Raw genomic sequence first — 19,876 nt, 5'->3', positions numbered from 1 at the left:
AGCTGTGGGGTGTGGGCTTCAGCCCATGGAGTTTTTGGTTGTTTTAAAAATTTTATCTTATCCTAGAACTCTTAAGATGAGAAGATATGGTGATGTGGTTTACGCTTCATAATCCACACTGCTTGCTATTACAAGCCTAATACATTTGAGAGTGCAAAAGTAGCTGATACTGTTAATTTATTTTGAATGAGGTACTTGCTGATACTCAAAGGAGCATTTTAGCTGCTCTCCTTGAAGAAATCAAATAAGAGCAATGTGAGGAACAGTCTGGTTACAGGTTGTTTGGGAAGTGAGGCTGTTCTACTGAAATTGCAAGCTCCAGGGAACTCATGGTAAGTCCTGTAATATTATCTGTACGCAATAGGACATTATTATTGTTGAAATTATCTTATGACAAACACTTAATTCAAGATGTGCTCAAATTAATTTGTGAGAGTCAAATGAACAAAAGCTATTTCATATAGGCATGTTTTGACATGCTTTGATAAATTGGGATTTATTTTTTTACTTGATTGAAACCAGACAAATAACCACATATATGAAATCTTGGAAGACAAAATTCTGAAAGTGTGCTGTGCAACTACTTAAAAAAGTTTTATAGCCTAGCTCTTCTTGAGGGACAAATAAATGAGGAATGAAAGCAGCTACTACTATCAGGAAAATGCATTAGTGTTTTGACAGATAGATGTGCAGATCTTAATACACAAAGTTTGTTTTTTTCCCTGATGTGTAAATACGCTCTTAATGTAATTAGAAACAATTGTGAAGTAGCAGGCAGGGAATTCAAATTCTTCAGTTAAGCGGATATTACAAATGTGATTTGTTGACAGCTTGTCATGCTGCCATTACAGCTGACCTGGCATTTTCTTTCTGAACAACTTTTCGAAGGAAAACTAGCATAAAAAGAGACATATTTGGCCAGGGAATGCTCTGTCTCTGACTAGCAGCAGATGCTTACAGAAAGAGCAGAACAGGGCAAGTGCAGAATGATACTTCCTATAGAATAGCCCCCTAACATCTGACTGTCCATGGCTGACTTCCTGAGCTAGAGGTTGCATCCATGTTTTTAATTTTTAGTAGCCCTTTTATTCCAGTAGTTTGACTTAAATAGCATCTTGAAACTGTTTGTATTTTTTAAAACCATGCGGAGTCTTCACAAGCAAACTTTTATTTGCTTTGTTTGAGATTGTTTTCAAATTTTCGTTTTGGCATTGGGGGAAGAAAAGGTGAAATACTTCTTCCATGAGTTGTTGGAGATCATGGATTTGAAGTAATCATTCCAAATGTTCTTGTTTCAAATTAGATACATGACAGTTTGAAATATATTTTGTATATCAGGATGTTGTCACACAGGAAATGGAATATTAGGCAACAACTTTTAGGTGCTACATGGGAACTCAGAAGACCAATATAAACCCTTTGAAGAGACTCAGCTTTTGGTCATAGCTTACTACTTACTCACTTGTTTGCTTTTAGTGTTTCTCAGTGCTTTGAGATTTTAAGCTAGACTGGCCTGTTTATAATTTTATTTCTATATTACAACCTCTGAGTGAAACAGGTCAAACCAAAATTGTCAATAAAATATGAAAAACATGAAAAAAATGACTTTTTTTATACATACTCTGCTCTGAAGGAAAGTTTTGAATACAAGTAATCTTTTTAAAATAAGCCATTGGTACACCACCCCTTTACCTGGCTAGCTTGCCTCTGACAGTAATTAGAAGCATTTAACCCCCATTTGAGGAGCTTAATTTGAAAGTACAAATTAAAAACTCTTGCTCAGCCGTACCTAGTGCTTGGAAGTGCCTTGAGTACCTTGGAGCTGGTGACTTCAACATCAAGGTTTCTTGGGCACCTGCAATTCTTTTTCTAAGTCATAAGTCCTTTGATCCCCAAGTGCTTAGACGTTTTGAGACCTACCTCATGCCCAATCTAGGAGACCTATGAATATGATATTTCAAGAGGAGATGGACCTCACAGGTACCTCTGAAACTAGCTGGTGGTTTAGGCTCTGAAGAAAATGTTCCTTCAAGTCACAACAGAAAGTTGTGGAACTGGGCCTCTTCAGTACAGTCCCCAGTCAAAAGGGGAGCTGCCCAGAGCACAAGAGAAAGGTCATCACACATTTTCCTGCTGGAAATCGTTCCAAGGCACTAATTTTTCTGGGAAGTGCCCTACCTAGCAACCTGTAAGTGATGCTTGGGGAAGATGTACTTGCAGCCTTATGTGTTGAAGCTATTCCATATTCCATGCAGTCTTTGGTATTCGTAGTAGAGAAGTTAGTGAACCTCTGCAGCCTAGAAGGGCAGCCATCTGGTTCAGGGAGACCAAGGTTGCAGATATTACTACAAAATATTACTCATGTATTTTTAATTATAGTCTTGTGTATGCAGACCTTGGAGAGGAACTGGGACTGAAGCCCTTTTCGCAAGGGGAATGAATGCTCTTGAGTCCAGTCCCATTCACTAAGTATTCCCTGGAAAGGACAGGAGGGTTTAGGACTATCCCCCCCTGCACCTTCCCCTGCTGTGATAGTTCTTTCCTTCTTTGTTATTCTTATTTCCTTACTTTTCTTCACATCCTTACCCACAGGAAGGAATTACAACTTTTTTTTTCCCCGTGTGTGAGTTTGGTTCCCTTAGTGATAGTGTGCAAGGGAGTTACCCCCATGACTTCCTTCACTTTTCAGTTGAAGGAAAGGGAGTAATCCTGATCACAGCTGTAGTGGCCTCTCTTATGGAGTACATTGTGTTATAAAACGTCCACGAGAAGGGAGGTGTGAAACTCTTCCTACATCACTGTCATGGCAGCTTGGGCAACTCTGGCCTCAGCTTTGGTGAATTCTCTTCTGAGGTATCTAACTCACATATCTAAACATACACAAGGCATTTCGGTCAGGATTATGACACTGGTCAGCAGCCTAGAGGACAGGCAGTGGGAGGCTGGGTAGTACTTACAATGTCTCTTGGTATTCTTCAGAATCTCAAAGGGTGCTGCAGATTATGGAATATGATGTTCCTGCGTAACAGAAGGATCTAGCCCAAGTTCTTATGGACACTGCCTGCCATCTTACGTATGCTGATGACTGAAAGCATGGGAATATATCTGTAGCAAAAGTTACTGGGAACTGTTTTTTTCCAAAATCTCCTTACAATCTGTAAAAGGAACCTTCTGGTCCTCAACCTCTCCTGTAGGAAAAGTGTGCTTAGAGAGTCTTTTAATATTATTATGACTTTATCCAACATTAAAAAGTCCAGTTACATCAGCTGGAAAGTAGATTTAAACATTATGTTTAAAAACTGCTTCTCATTACAGCAGAATCTGCATATAGAACACATGTTGTCTAGTACAACTCGGATTTGTCTAGAATGCCAAAACTCCTAATTAATTAACAGTAAATACTTTTTTCTTTGGTTTGATTGTTTTGATCCCAAATACGCAAACTGACCTCCATATGCAAACTGATGAAGGTGTGGACTTAATTTTGATCTTGCTTACACCAACAAATGGAATGATGTGTGACTTGCATCAGTCTGGGTCAGACTGCAGGAGGCCATATGTGTTTATTTTAGCATTTATGAATGGTTATATTTACCTCATTGCAATGACTCGCTTTGGTTTCTGTTGACAAAACCATGACTTAAGAGAATGTTTGCAAAGACAAGAACAGATGTTTCCAGGCTGCTTGCCACAGAGAGGAAAAAAAGACAGTATTTACTTGTAAGCTGGTGTTGGCTGTACCATTTTTCCAATGAGTAATGATGAACAGTAGCCATTAGTCAGTTGCTGAAGATCCTGATTTGACAACAGAAGAATGGGCTTGGAGATGCCTTTTTGTATAATCTGATCCATACAGTAGAGTAGAAGGCAATTGCTGTAATCACTGAAACCACTTCTACCTTCTAACACTCTTTCGAAGTATTTTAATGACCAAGGAGAACCTAAAAGCTTAATGAAGCAGTGCATGGATATTTTCTCCCCTTCCTTGCAAGCACGTTGGTTTCCTATGAAGCTAAAAACTTTTACTAGACACTTTCATGAAACTGAAAAGCAACATTAAGCTTTTTGGAGTTAGTTTAGTGCTTTTCTTTTTCCATCTGCAGCCATAAGAACACCTCCTAAATCATAGATGTTAAATTCAAACTTGTTTTAAATGGACTTTTATAGAGGAGAAAGAAGTGTAGTAGACTATCACCAGGGTTAATGATGATCTGGGTAGGTTTTGGGGAAAGCATTTGTGAAGAAATATCTGTCCACGTAGTTTTAATGGGCAAGGAAGGACTGACTTCAGTCACCCGGGAGCAGCAGTGTAGGGTGTGCGGCACTTGAAGATTTGGATACGAAGTTTTGGGAAGACCGATGAAGAGTGATCTTACTTTTGGAGAGACAACACCTGCATTTAGTGATTGCCTCTGGTGTTATATGGGTGGGAGGCTCCTTGCAGGCAGAGCAGAGAGGTGGGAGTGATACAGTGGTCTCCCACACTGGGGCACAGCACCCAGTGGGCAATGCCACCCTTTGCCCTCCATGAAGGCTGTGATCTTTGCATAAGGAGTTGAGTGTTGCTCCAATACGATGATATTTTGTGAAGAGAGAAGTGATACACAGATATAATAACCACATCTCTTCAAAATGTGTAAGCAAGAACCTGCTAGATGTTAATGATGAACTACAGCATATATGGCATAAACAAGCTCTGTTCTGTTTCTAAAAACATGCAACACAGTGCTCTCCTCATTCAACCAGAAGCCACTACACTTTTGAATGTCATGAGTGTGGGGAGAGCTGAGCATGACTTTTCCTCTTGCAAAACACCAAGCAGGTTTGAAGGAATTCATAGTACTAGCTTACCAACAGGGGATTTTTAAAACTAATATGTGGAGGCATCTTCTGCGTTCCTGCTTTCATGATCCACTTACTGCAGGCTGTGTAAGATGTATTCCTGGAGATATGTCAGACGGTTTTGTCTGTTACTTTTCTTTATTGCAAGCGTAACGTTGATTTGTAAGTGTCATGCCACTGCTGCTGGCTGGATGAAATACCATATGAGCAGTTCATGGGTTTACTGGTTCCACCTGCTGGCTGAGCTGATGATGGTGACCTGTCAATCAAGTGGGGTTGAGCAAGTAATCTTATGGAATGATCTTATGACTAATTCCTGCCTGAGGTATGTATGAGGATAGTCTTGTCTTTGTGCTGCAAACTTTCTCTCTGTTTTTTCATTAAATTTAATTTCATTAAATTCAATTTTTAAATGTGGTTTCTTAAGCAATATGGCAATACCTAATCCCAAGTCCATTTTTAGCAAGAGAAGGACAGCAATCCTCTTTGAAAATAAGAAGATAAACAAATTAACCCACTGTTGTGCCAGTGCTGCTGCCTGGTGATCACTTCTGGAGCTCACCCAGGGAAAGAAAGCCTAGACCTGTTCCCTACACATCTATTGCAGATACTGCATCGCATACGTGAGGGCTAGGAGAAGGACAACCCCTTGCACTTGGAATATACCCCCAAAATTTCCCGTAACAGGGAAGAGGGTGGGGGCGGGAGTGGGAGAAACCCAGAGCTCGACTTAACCCTTGATACTGCAATGTCCATGAGTACAGAAGAAAGACTAGTGGGTGAGAAGAGCAAATGGCTCTCATTAGCATGGGTTTAGGGCTGAGACTAGGGCTAGAGTTCAGGGAAGAGTGGGCATGGATTTCCAGTTGAAGCCGGATCCTGCAAAGCCTGCAGGACTAGAAGAAAGCAGAGGACTTACCTAGCAAACACCATTTGCCTTCATGCTTGACTAATAATGGCAGTATTAGTGTTGGAGTTACTGTTAGGATTTGGGATCTTGGGTGCTCTAGAGCTTAGTTCCTTGTTTGAATCTCACCAGGCTTTCAGTGCTGAGGATTGGTTCCAGCAGAAGCAAATCTTTTTTGATTGGTTTTGTTAGCACTTGGCTATGATTATATCTAAGTTTAAGGTAAGACAGTTTCTGAGATCCTGTTACAGAGTTTCATTTCTTGCTGTGTTGTCCAAGCACATGGAGTAGATCAGCAGCTGGTTCTGTGGAGGTGAATGGCTTATATTGTAGGTTTCAGAGCTGTAGGTTTTTAAAGGTCTTTAGAGTACCTAAAGGGCACCTCTAAAGGATACCCGTCCAGGATACTTTAAGACTGCTTGGCTGCATTAACTTTCTTCTGCTGGTTGCAAACCTTCATCCCTCATTTTTTACCGAAGGAATAAGAGGAAGTTTCAGAGGGAACATCGTGGTGCTACTACCCTTCCTCTTGCTCCAGGCAGTCATCACTGGCTGCCAGAGGCTCAGTCCAGCCTGCTAGTGACACACGCAGAAAAGCAAATGATTTATGAATCATACAAGGTTACAGTTATACTCCAGAATAAAAGAGGGACAGGATATTAGTGCATGAGTAGGTCCTACAGATGTCCATATTGAAATGCTTCTTAGCATGGTTTTGTCCTGCATTGATTAGTTGCCCCCAGGCATGGTCACGGAACAGTTCAAGAGGTGAACATGCACCATGACTTTAAGCAGTTTGGACATGGCAAATCTTCTTGGGAAAGTGATTCAGCCTCAGAGGCAGGAGGTATTCTGTACCACTTGGCCTCAGAGCCAGAGAAGAGTCTGGTTTGCCTGAATTATTTAGTAATACACAGCAAGCCAAATGGACTCGGGAACAAACAAGTCAGTAAGTGGGTCTGAAGGATCAGCTTAAGGAACAGCTCAATGGGAGGGAATTCCTGAATCAATTGCAAAGATGCTGCCCATCTGCAAACATAATTTTGTTTTCTGTTTTAAAAGCACTGGTGTTTCAAAGGATTTGTTTGGAAGGAATTCCCTCCAATTTTCTTTGGTTTTTTTCTGATGGCATGCCTGTGATTGTGAGGACTCAGTAGCACTTGCAGGTATGCTGCAGCAGATTACCATGCTGCCAGTAGTTGTCATGCAGCACTACTGTACCACGGTCAGAAATGGTTGATTACACCGCAGAAGGAAGCGCAGAGCAGTTGTTGAGTATTTAGATAATGCTAGATGGAATATGAGTATGATTGCATTTGACTTAAAAGCAACCTCCTCCCCCACCTAAAAACCAAAATACCACCCCTGAAAATATTACAGCTGCCTCCCATGGTAATTTTTTTGCTGATTTTTTTTTTTTTTTATAGGCTCAAGAATTCTCAGATACAGCTAGTACTTTGTCCGTTCGGAAAGAGGTGACACTTCATCTTTCACTAAGAGACTTCAGGCTCATTCTCATACCAAATCCATTTTCATTCCTGCTATATGAACCTGTAACATAGGTTATGCAATTAAGAGGAAAGTGTTTGCAGAAACGATAAGGAAAACCTGATAAATGAAATGTGCTGCACACTGTCAGTCATGCTGATGCTATTCCAATAAACACAAACATGTTTTTGTGTACCCAGTTTAAAGAGACAGAGTAAGATAATTTATCGCCAAAATTGTCTTTCCTTCCTTGCAGCATTTGTATGTATATAATATTATACACACCAAAAATATGATGAGAGCATTACTGACATAGTAGAGGGCTAAAAAGGCAATACTATAGTTAGTGTTGTAGTTATAGTGTTATAGTTAACAGGCTTTTTGTTCAGTAACTGGACCCCTCTCTGTGAATGCATTATATACAGTCTTTGTGCAATTAGGAGCATTTTTAGGGTGAATGTTTGGTTATAGGCAGGGGTTTGCTTTCAAGACAAATGCGGTCAGATTTATATCAGATTTGTTATTATGTAAGTGGAGCTTTGTCTTACAGAGGAGATTTGTCTTGCAGAGTGCACAGACTGGGCAGCCTTCAATTTAGGAGTAAGTGCAAAATACTTTTACAAGTGTTGCCCTATAATTCTGTCCATGTCTGTCCCCTCCCCTACCCCCTCTGTCCCCCCCCTTTCTTTTTCTGTACACTATTCAAACCTTGCTTGGAAGACAAAATCAGTCATTTCCCTGTGGGAACTGTTATTCTGCTCTTTCACTGTAGTTTCTGAGTGCCTCAGAAATGTTAATGTATTGTTAGCAGTTCTGAGGAGGTGATGCGATATCTCCACTTTATAAATCAGGAGCGAAGGCTGGTGGCTGAAGCACAGGTCCAAGAGTGTTTGCTAATTTGGGGGCCCCGTTAAATGACCTGATTTCTTGGACTAATGCATTTCATGTTATTAAGGCACATTCCCTCTTGTTGATTTCAGTGGCATTAGTGAGTGCTCAGGAGCTCTGCAATCTGGGCCTCAGGGCTTGAAACTGAAGACCAAAGATATAAAGAATACTTCTTTGGTGACCAGCTGAGTCAAGATTTAGTGTGAAGAGCTTCTCTGCTAGCACATAAGGACTATGAAGCAGAGGCTAGCGTATAGTACTTTCTCCAAGGATGATGCTCATTTCCAGTTGTCCGGAGCCGCCTCTGATTTTACTATGCCTTTGAGTATCTGTAACAAATGAGGCAGCGCTCCAGTGAGTGATGGTCTCTCTAGCTGCAGTTCGGATCCTCAGAAGAGATACCTACTGACAAGTTAGAAAACAGATCATTTATTTAAAGAGGATACTCAGAAAACAGTTCAAACCACTTCAGCTCTGACAGCCTATCCCAAGTTTTCCTTGTTATGCATGGAATAGTGTAGTCTATGTATACATATACATTAAAAATGTGCTCATATTTTATCTTACAGTAGCCATTTGAAGAGAGTACCTGAGTCAGTCTCTTCCTTTGGCTTAATATCCTGCTATGTACTCTTCTGCTTGAAAACAGCTCATCTTTGCTCAAAACTGGTCTGTAGCATCAGATCAGTGACATTAGTTTACTGCACTGGGTGGTGGTGCTGAGAATGTAAAACTATCCCATTAGCCTGTTTGCAATGTAAAATAAGCTTATGCAGTGTAGTGAGATTCTGGCAAGTGTAAAGGAAAAAGGTGTTAAGGAGAGCTGGCAGCTCCTTAAAGAAAAGATATTAAGTGCAAACTTCCACTGAAGAGGAAAGTTAAGGAAGTGCAGTAGAAGACCAGCATAGCTAAATTACCAGCTCTTCATAGCCCCTGAAGAGAAGGGTTTTTTTAGAGTGGGAGGTAGGTCAGATTTCCAAGAACATGGATAAAAAAATAGCATATAGGGACAATAAATTCAGAAGTCTTGTGGCACAAAATGAGATTAAGGTACTGAGAGGTGTATAACAGTTGGTAAGAACTCATTTTTCATGTCCATTAGTAATGAAAGAAAGACTGAAAGAACATGCTAGAGGGTGAAAGGTATCAACAGATGGCATTGGGAAGGTCAAAGTGGATACTGTTGCTACTGATAACGTGGGGGACTGTACTGCCACTGCTACCCTGACTGAAGATGACTTGGAAAGTGTTTGGGAACAGCCCGCTGTTGGAAGGGAAGCATGGACTGGGAGGATCCCAGAGGTGGCTTCTTTGCAAGTTATTCTGTACTTTTGTTAATGGGTTAGATGATGGCACTGAGTGTGATAATTTATACAAAAGGCATTAAACTGGTAAGGATGGAAGACGCCATGAAAGACAGGGCTACAATTCAAGGTGATCTTGATCAGTTGGAGAAGTAATTGTAAAAAGAATGGTCACCGTTCAACAAGGACATGTTCTAACCAACTTTAATGGTAAAGGCTGGGGAACAACTTCCTAGGGATTAATTATTTGTAAAAAAATCTGAGACTTTCAGGGAACCAGCCAGTACATGAGTGGACATTGTCATGCTGTGGCATGTAGTATTCTGGGGTGAAAAGGGAGGAATGTAGCCTGCAGAACATATAAAAAGAAAAAAGTCTTCCTTGTCTGGAGTACCATATCAAGTTACAGTGACTAAAGCTTGAGAAAAATGTAAATCAGCAAGACTATGCAAAGGGATAGGGACAAGACTGAACAAACAGTCCCAGATAGCATGACTAATACACAGATATTGAGTGAATTGGTGTTATTTGGGGTAGACAGCAGCAATATGATTGGTGGTTGTTAGAGCCTTCTGGGTATATGGGCTGCCGCAAAGAGGGAGAGAAAACCTGTTTTCTGTGCCTGCGATAGCACAAAGACTAAAGACCATAAGTTCCAGCAAGAGAGGTGGTGCTACCGTAGTGAGAGTAGTCCAACACTGAAGAGTTTGTGTGTGGAGGTTATTGAATCTCCACTGTTGGAAGCCTTCAAGAACAATTAGGAAACATCCTCTGGCAATAATATAAGTTGTAGAAGATTCTGCTATGGGGCTGGACATCTCCTGACACCTCTTCGAGGTGTAATTGTGTGCTTTCTGACACGCTTCCTCTTTCATCTTTTTTATCCTTTTACTCCTTGGTGGATATTATGTTCTCTGGATAGGGAATTCTTAGTTGGAGGGGGGATTAAAATTTAGCAAATCCATAAGCAGTCATCTTGGTATGGAACTTCATAGGGCAGTGCTTTAAACTACTATGTTTGACCAACTGCTGAAGCTGTGAGAGTCCCACACCACAACTTCATTGTGAGAGTGTTCCTTATAGACAGAGTAAGGACTGGGACTTGCTTTCTAATCAACATATTTTCTGAAGACTTTTAAAATGCATGTAACAGTCTGACATACCAGCTGTCACCAGAAATCATGTCCCCCACGACACCCGCGTGCGGTGCGTTGGCACTCATGTCACACAGAGAGGGAGTGTTGACAGGTTCTCTTGCTAGTCACCTTAGCAAGGGAGGAAAGAAGCCAGGGTTCAGCAAAGGAGAACTGGCAATCGCAGGAGAGCACCAGGAACAGCAGAACCAGAACAATCTGAGCAAGGAGTTACTGGACTGGCCCGGGGCCTTTACAAGCCCAAGAGGAAATGCGTGCAGCAAAAGATAAATTTTCTCCAGCCTCATCCATGTTTTCTTGGTGTTTGGGAGTGATTTGAACATCTCTCATCATGGACAGCAGTGCAATGCCATTCATGGCCAATTGTTTCCAAGTTCCAGAGCCTTGAGTAGCTCTAGTTGCATTTGTGTTAAAACTGAATCATGTTTTCTTTTGACTTAGAAGCCGAACTTGATTTCCAAGCCAATGCTTGACAGCATCCTTTGTCTTCGTGATGACAGATGGAAGTATGTGCGGAGCCTCCTGACCCCAGCCTTCAGTGATACCAAACTGAAAGAGGTAAGGTGTAGACAGTGATGCTTTCATAATTTGGAAGACATGATTGTTTTCTTTTGTGCAAGCATCTGCTTTATATAGGTCCATATTAAGGACAGGTAAAATCTGCTACTTTGTGCCAATTTATTTAGACCTAAAGAGCATGCACAGTAAAGCGTACATGTGGTGTGGTCCATTTCATAGACTGGTGAAAATCAGAATAGCTCATCTGAGAATGTGATCCTCCGTCTTTCTCTATGTAAGCTAGTTTGTCCATAAAAGCGTAACAAACTCAGAAGGAACCCTTACACCTTCCTCCCCCACACCCTGTAAGGAGTAAGCTAAAGTACAGGAAAGGTTATTGCTCCCAGTTGGAACATAGCTTTTCATGATTTGCAGAGTCAGCAGCTCTCATGTTAGCACGGGAACTGCTGTCAGTCTGTTTTCATTTCTCCATCTCCTTCCTCCCCCCTCCTCCTTTTATTTTTTAATCCTTTCATATAATAAAATAAGTCACTGGAACAGAATGTCATTGCCAGATAAATACCTCTGACTGAAAATAAATGTCTCCATGCTGGCCTGCTGCTAATTTCCTATAAATGTCTCAGCATTTACTTAGCCATGGGAACCCATTACCCGGTAACAAAGTCCTATTCCAGTGACACGATATCTCTTAATTAAACGCAGATAAATGATTGACTGGTAAAGTCTTCTTTCAAGGCGGGGGGGGGGGGGGGGGGTGTGCGCGGCAGGGAGCGGACCCCACACAACAAAAAACCACCTCTTCCTTTATGTATTTCTTCTGCAAGGGAACCATGCTTCACTCCGGTGCCCAGTCCTGGATTGTAAAATTTTCCACTGGGCAGACGCTTGTGTTGTTTTGACATGCCGCTGTCGAAATCCACAGTAACATCTAAATGTGTCTGGCTCTCCCAGCTCTATAGACAGCGGTCGCTTAGCAACGCCGGCTGTCACCTCCTTATTATGGTAAATTCTAATTGGCCGCCAGCCTGGCGGAGATGCTGATTAATCACGACTGACAATGCCATTGGTTATGCGCCCCGACATTTGCTCTGTCACCGGCTCCATCATGAAATTTTAGCAAGGTGAGGATGTTTAAGTATGCAAGTGATTAGTTGCTCATGGCATGGTGGGGAGAGTTTTACATTTTCCTAGCGGAAATTAATCTGCCTTACTGCAGGTCATCGGCTCTTTGCTGGCGGACTAACAAAAGATAAAACTGTGCTCCCCTCAATTTGCGGAGAGCAACCTCTGCTGGCACCAGCCGGGCAGACTTGACTGAGGAGAGCGGTGAGGGTGAGCAGGTGGAAGCCCTGGTCATCTTGCTCTGGGGCTGGGCATGCCAGGGTTTGACCGATTAAACTGAGGTGGGAGGAGTTCATGGTGCTCACTTTGCACTGCTTGGTGGTGGAGCTGCAATGCTGGAGTGGTGGTAGGAGTTAAAATGGAGAGCTGGCTAGTGCCTGGTAGATATCTTGCATGCAAAACCTGAGATCTTTATTTTTAGCCTGATAATCACCTTTCCCTGTGCTGCTTCTTCCAAACTTTGTGGAAGGGCTGCAATTGTGCGTGGGCTCAGGGTGACCTGCAAATGGTTCCTTTCTTCTCCCAGTCTACAAAAAGTGGGAAAACAAGGAAGTGAGGAAGGTCTTCGAAAGGCCCAACTTTGTTCCTCTGTCCTATGTCTTCACCAGAAGACAATCCATCCCTACGCAGAAAGACACTTGCAGTAAGTCCTTGTGAGATTAAGAACCTCTTTTGAACAGGTGCATTCCTCATCTGTGCGTTTTGTTTTCTACCCAAATACGTGAACAGTCCTGGGATTTGAAGTGAATGCAACTTAAGTCCTTGCCCATGTGCTTCTCTTGCTGTTGCTTAATTTAGAAGCCAAACCAACACTTCTTAAAGAAAATCAATGCTTGTTAATTATGATCTCACTTTTTAACTCTCCCGTATTCAGTACTCTCTCAGAACCTCTACAGCAGCATGGAAATAAAAATACCGTATTCTAGTATTGGCCATACTACAGAGTATTCAGAGTTAAGTAGAAGAAATCCTGTTTATAATGAACTCTTTCTCTCTACCTCAAAGGAGTTACCAATAAGCTAGTTTTGTATTAATTTATTGTGTAGGAACCTGGGTATGTTGTTTCATACATATTTATAAATACTGCTAGACACATTCTTCATTTCTTCTCCTAAGACATTGATTCCTTTGCCACAGAGATCTGAGCTGTGAAAACCCCCCACACCAAAGTCTTCCTCTGTTCACTCTGGATGTCTGCTTTGCCTTCATTCCCCTATACAGACTCCCCAGTGATGCTGGAGAGACTGCATACCTCACGAGTGGCTTTGGACAGTGGTTCCCCTTCAGCACTGCAGCCCCGTATGCCACTCCGAACATAGATTAGTCTGCCTGGATGCTCTGAGAGAACAGGGCGCTATTAGCCTGTGACAGAGCAATAGATGTTAACAACTCCTTGTGCTCCCCATAGCAATCACTTCAGATAAAGGATGCATAGAGGGTCGGAGGGTTGAGTGTAGGTTCCCGATACCTCCATTTCAGAAACACAGGAATCTACTGCTAAGCTAAAGGGACAACTTCAGCACTAGTAAAGAACAAGAAGCCAGTCATCTGCTGTTTGGCCTGGCTGCTGGAGGACACAATCCAAGACAAAGCTAATACATGTTGCTAAGGTTTGACCCGCAGTACCCCACAGGGGCACCTAGCTGCTTGGCTGGGGACAGAATGGCACTTTGCCATTGTCTCTCCAAGGAAGTGGTGTAGTGTCATGAGAAGTTCACTAAGCTTGAGGAATTTCCCCTTAGTTTGGCAAAAAACTCCAAGAGCCAGTCACCAAATGAGGAAAAGTTGATCCCAGAAATGTTGACGTTTGCAAAATTGCGAGCAATTAACTGAAACTATAGGTTATAGAGCTATTGGGCAGCCAGTGTAGTGATTGCTGCATGCACACAGTGTTGTTTTCCTTACATTTCTCAAGATTTTCTGGCATCTTCTCCAGCTTTCTCACTCTCCTGAATTTCTCTTTAAAAGCTGTGCATGGTTTCATGGTTGCTTTTATGGATTTCTGTTCATTGTGTGTTCTCCCTTTTTAATTTTCATTTTCTAATGAGTATATAAAGATTAGTAAAGCAGTCCACTCCAACTGAAGGAAGGTTTGGCTCCAAATAACTTTGAATTCAAATACTGTAGTGGTGAGCACAGTATGAATCAGTGGACTTCTAAGCTTGATCCTGCAGTAATATTTGGTAGCATCCCACATGAGATGCCACTGGAGTTGGTAGCAGTTCTGATAATAATCTATTTTCAGTGAGAACCCTAAATGGACTTCGTAGTACCATTGCTGTGGGAGCAGTGAAAATGAGAAAGGAGAGACAGGAGACAGGAGACCCCAAGAAGTTTCACTTCCCACTCGGTCATTGACTGCCTATGGGTGATCTGGCAGAAGCTACTTAAATTCTCTGTGAATGAAAAGACTTTCATCTGTTAAATGAGAATAAGAGTGACCACTGAAAGCTGATCCAAGATGTAATTCATGAGGAATTGGTGAAGTAATATACCTGGAGGCCCTTAAGTAAAAGATGCATTTTGTGGTGTTCCTTTTGTGCTCTCCTCAACTATTATGCATTGAAACAAGCGAATATGTTAGTCATCTTGCAGTACCAATCTTGATTCCCTATTTAGTATTTCTTATTTTGTTCCTCTTCTTATTGCTGTGGTGCCTGTGATGATCCTGCAGTTCTGGACCCCTTGTCAGTCTTGATAAATAGCTTTGCTCTCTTTTACAGTCAACACCAGCAGAAAACCTATTGATTTTTATTTATTCTGATGGTGCTGCAGTAGACTTGTCATCTCCTATCAGTATACTGGGAATCCTCTCCTCCATTAACCAACCATTAAAACAAAACAGAACACAAAAATTAAGGAAGAGAGCACAGCATAATGTAGCATTGTCCTAAATAACCTGCAGAGTGGAGTTCGTGTTGAGGCATTTTCTTTTAAACAAAGGGAGACGCAACAAAGAACTTGTGATAACATGGCAGAACCGTGTATGCAAATCCTTCAGTGTCACTCTCAAGCCTGTAGACCTTCCAGGCCCCACTAGGACATGAGACCTGACAGTCCAACTGCTGAGGTTTCCTTGATTTGCTCCTACTCTGCTTGTGCACATGGGTCAGAGGCGTTTTGAAAGGGTCTCTGGAAATTGCTGTTGTTACTCAGCAAAGCAAGTGCGCTCACCTGAGACAAAGCAAATCACTAATGTAAAAGCTGGTACGTGAAACGTTGCGTATCCTTGAGCCACAAGTTAGTGTCTGGTTGAATTGTTCACTTTGCAAAGTTGTGCCCGTGAATAGCAGGGCCCCACTGTGAGGTGATGGAAACGAATCCTCTCACAAACATCTTCCTGACGCTCTGCTCTTTTCCTGGTTTTAGTCAGGGATTTGAAATCAGGTAGAGAAGCAATTCTTGTGTTAGGGATATATCCTTTTTCCTTCTTCTTCATTTATATTTCTTTCCATTTGTGAGATGAGGTCCAGCATGACTTCTGTACTGTGCATGAATAGTAAAGTCTCCAGTGTGTCTGTCTACAGAGAATATGAACCAGCATTCTATTTTGTAGATTGGGTGCTAATAATAAGGGTAATAATAATAGCGAATGCTGAGGACCACATCTAACTAGAGGAATGTGACTCTGATGCCTTTGAACAGTGCAAACATCCCCATGCACTGTGCGTACGCAGAATCAGAAACTAATTGTTGTTATGTGCCAAATAGCATATTGGCAAGATTTATATAGCAAAGCCCCTGGCATCATGAAAACCCTAACCCCAAATGCTCTTCTTTGGCAGAAAGAAAGAAATTTGGACTCTGGGCTACTCTTGCTATTAGATAACTGGCAGATCAAATATTTACAGGGACCATATTGTTTAGATTTTTCTTCATCCTGTTACTCTCAGCCAATCTGAACACAGAGCAGCTGGGGTTTGTTTACCCACCAAGAACGGAATCTCAGGCAGGTTATGAAGCTTTTATGTTCTGACTGGCAAATGAGAATGTATAGGAAGTTACCGATACCCAAGGCAGTGCAGATCAACATGTCTGTTTCTGTGCTGGTTTTCAAAGTTTGGTATAGTTCACCTCCCCCAACACTACTTTGTTTTTCTTGACAATTGAACAAAGAGTTGAAAGTGTTAAGGGACTTGAGAGTGTTTCAGTCTGTGGTCTTTGTAGTTAGCAATCTTGGACTAATTTATGTCCCTCAGGGGAATAAAAACCCAAACCCAGGATTCCCGAGTAGATATCCCCCGTAGCTTTCATATGCAAATAATTGTCTCATTGATATGACTTTGTCCTATGATGCTAACAATAAATCAAATCCATGTGCCCCCGTCCCCATTTTCCTGGTTAGATTTACTAATAAAAATATCTTATGGCTAGAAATGAATTGCAATGGTATTCTGAAAGGCTGGTGGAATGTGGAAAGTGCAGAGGTGCTGTGAGATGCCTTAACTAGGTATATGTGCCACAGCCATATCTACCAGCTGTTGGAAGGCAATAGCAACCAGCTGGGTGGTTGCAGGTCTGGTGATGTGATGAAGAATAAAAAAGAAATAAGGCCATAGACAGAAAATCTGAAATGATCACCATCTGTTTAGGAAACATCATACCTGTTAAAATACAGATTTTTATTTTGTTCTCCTTGACTAGTTTGGTTCATTGGAAGGGCTGGACACAGAGATTATTAAGCATTTCACCCTGGTTCAAACTGTTGAACAGAAATATGTTAATTTTGTTGAACCATTTGAGAAGCATCTTACTGCAGGGGACCTTCTTTAGAAAGCCAAAAGGGAAAGAAAACTGCCACATAACATGGTGTGCACCTCCCAAACACATCACAGCTAATTCTACCAAATACTGATCTGGCTTCAGGATTGTCTTGGGAGAATGTGGCAAAGCCCAAATCAGTCTGGCTTTGACTTGGCATAGCGATGACCTGCTCTGTCCCATATAGGTACAGGACCTTGAAAGCAGCTAGACACATTCTTGACTCAGGCTTCTGCCTTTGGAAAACATGTTGGGTGCTCCCATGTAGGCCTCTTGACTGCGTATAGTCTTGCCCATGTGTTAGGATGGCAGTGTGCCTGTGCACAAAGTGTTATGCCAGTTTCACAGAGGTAGAAGTGCCAAGCAAAATGGACTTGGCTGGGCAGGCTGCATAGCTCTCGGGGTGTGCTGGGAGGCTGCAGTAAGTCTTTTTTGGTAACAAGAATGTCAGAGGAGTAGGACAAGTCTGTTCTCATGTTTGTTGACATCCGTATGCTGAAGGAGGTTGTTTCAGGAAGGAAAGGCAGGTTTCTTTGCGCATGTCTGCTGATGCTTAGCGTATTTGTTGAGGCAAGACTGTGGAATTAAATTGTAGGCTGTAAGGATCTTTAGGCCGTCTATATGGAGAAAGAGCTATGGCAGACAATGTCTTTAGCTTCAGGGCTGGACTGCTGCTACACCCTTGCTCAGACCTCCAGTAGGTGTAATCAAGGCAAGTGTCTGATGCCTTTCATATATAAAAAGTTAGAGGAAGAGAGAAACTTTAATGAGGTCTTGGTGGTTGTCTATGGTTTCCGTGAAGTGCTAAAGAGGAGTCCCGCACAGTCTGTTGCAGGAGAGAGCTACAGCCAGGCTGTGGGTAAGTCTACCGGACCATCATGCGTCAGTGACTGGAAAGAACCATTAGCTGAATAAATTTACGCGGACGTCCATTTAATGGCATCACCACTCCAGAAAACCCTTTCCTCAGGTAGCAACAGTAGTTTGCCCTCAGCATCTTGTAGTGGTATACACAGTGCTTTTCTAATATACATCTTAAATACCTCAAACCAAGAGAGAGCAGGATGGAAGTGCTGGACCTCTGATGCTAATAACTTTACAGGACTTTGGGACTATGGAAAATATTATTCCTTCTGCCCTGTGTAGCCTAAATGTACTGTAAATATGGATCATGATAAATCATCATCTGGAACAGGGCATGATTAAAAAGAGAGGGAGTTGTCTTTGCTTGACAGCTCTCTGCATATATAGCCACAGGTGGGCAAGAACCAAAGGTCAGGTAAGTGACAGGGCCTCCTGTATTTAGGCCCAGAGCTGGAGAAGGTCATTCCTGTAACGTATAGGGTGGTTTTTTTAGCAGACAGCTAAACATTTCATCTTAACTGTGCAGAAGTGCCTGACCACACCTGCAGAGGATCCTGAGAACTCCATCCCATCCACTGGATGAAATTCATTTAGAATAATTGATTTATGTTTTTTAAAATTTTAATGTTTTTCACAATACAATGTGTTCCTTTCTAGATGACACCGCTAATAAACCAGGCCTGTGATGTCCTGCTGTGTAACTTGAAAGTCTATGCAGATTCTGGCAAAGCTTTTGATATCCGGAGGTATGTTCAACATGCCAGAAATCAGTAGCAGATTTAAATAAAAAGAAGTCAATAGCAGCAGTTATTCTAAATATGCACTTACTGTATAAAAGAAGATTATTTTTTTTCTCTTTCCTTGCTTTTATAAGTAGAGGTCATAGTTTAATAGAGGATGTGTCTGATAGATGCCTTTTCTTCCTGGGGACAGCCATTGCATAGTTGAAAAGTAATTTTGGAAAAGCATCTAATGTATTTCTAGCTGTTGTTTAATGAAGTTTTAACAGCTGGAAGCAGAAAGGAAAGCTGCATCAGTCCCTGTCCAGTCTGCTCTCTACAGTCAACCAATAATGTACAAATATAGGAATTGATCTAGTATCAAATCCTTCTAGTCCATCACCCTCTTTCTTTTTCTATATGAGGGGTTTTGAGCAGTTAATCATTCTTCCCACATTCTTCCTAACCCTGTCTAATGGCACGCTAGTCTTTTGTGAAACAATGGATTGGTACTCCAGATAAGAATGCACCATTGACTTATAAAATGACACTTTAACATTTTCCATACTGTGCTTTCTCCCATTTGTTATGCGTTTAATATCCTATTATCATTTTTTGTTACTCTTTCATCAGAGGTCTTCACTGAACTGTTCACACACTGTCTAGCCCCGTCTCTGAGCAGATGCATTTCTTCTAGTATGGCATATGAGTAGTTCAAATGCATTCTTTCTAATAGGCACTATTTTGCATACATTTCATTTGCTGGGTTGGTCAGCACCCTCTGAAGTTCTTAATGATTTATGCCAGACTGGAGCAGTGCAAATAATTTTTTTTTATCTAAAGAAATGGATATCTAGCCACAATTCGTCCAGCTCTTTCAAATGTATGTATATACACGCAAATGTATATACATGCAAGTGTATGTGTGTGCGCAGGGATCTCTTCATTAAACATCTGAAGAGAAGCTATGAAACCTGGAGATGCATTACACTTAGCCTAGTGCTCTGGTGAAAATTGACCTTTTGAGTCTTCCCAGGCTTTTCCTTTTTTCCATTTGTCCTTCTTCTATGCCTGGTCTTTCAGCTATTGATCCATGATATGGTTTCACCTGTCAAGAGGCACTTTGGAAAAGACCCTCTGAAAGTACAAATGAATGACATTGACCATCTAAGAATATGGTCTTCTAGCTGTTTTATCAGTCTACCATTTCAGCAGGTTTGGCATATATAAATGTGATTCTCATTGCACTACGATTTCCCAGAATTGCCTTGGGACCTATTTTTTGTATGTAAATACCCTATCTGCGAC

General features: G+C 41.6%; 1 protein-coding gene across 3 annotated transcripts in view; it reads left to right on the top strand.

The window, feature by feature from the left end:
* TBXAS1 (thromboxane A synthase 1) overlaps nt 1-19,876 on the top strand; it is a 230,993-nt gene that overhangs the window by 118,256 nt on the left and 92,861 nt on the right. For all 3 annotated transcript variants that reach the window (XM_027784040.2, XM_005235576.4, XM_055809336.1), the window contains 2 exons: nt 11,025-11,141; nt 18,507-18,595. In XM_027784040.2, the coding sequence (XP_027639841.1) occupies nt 11,025-11,141; nt 18,507-18,595 (206 nt within the window). The remainder of the gene's footprint in view (nt 1-11,024; nt 11,142-18,506; nt 18,596-19,876) is intronic.

This window comes from Falco peregrinus, chromosome 6 (assembly GCF_023634155.1).
Source record: "Falco peregrinus isolate bFalPer1 chromosome 6, bFalPer1.pri, whole genome shotgun sequence".
Taxonomy (NCBI): Eukaryota; Metazoa; Chordata; class Aves; order Falconiformes; family Falconidae; genus Falco; species Falco peregrinus.
Note: the sequence above shows the minus strand (reverse complement) of the source record. Positions and strands in the feature narration are given on the sequence as shown.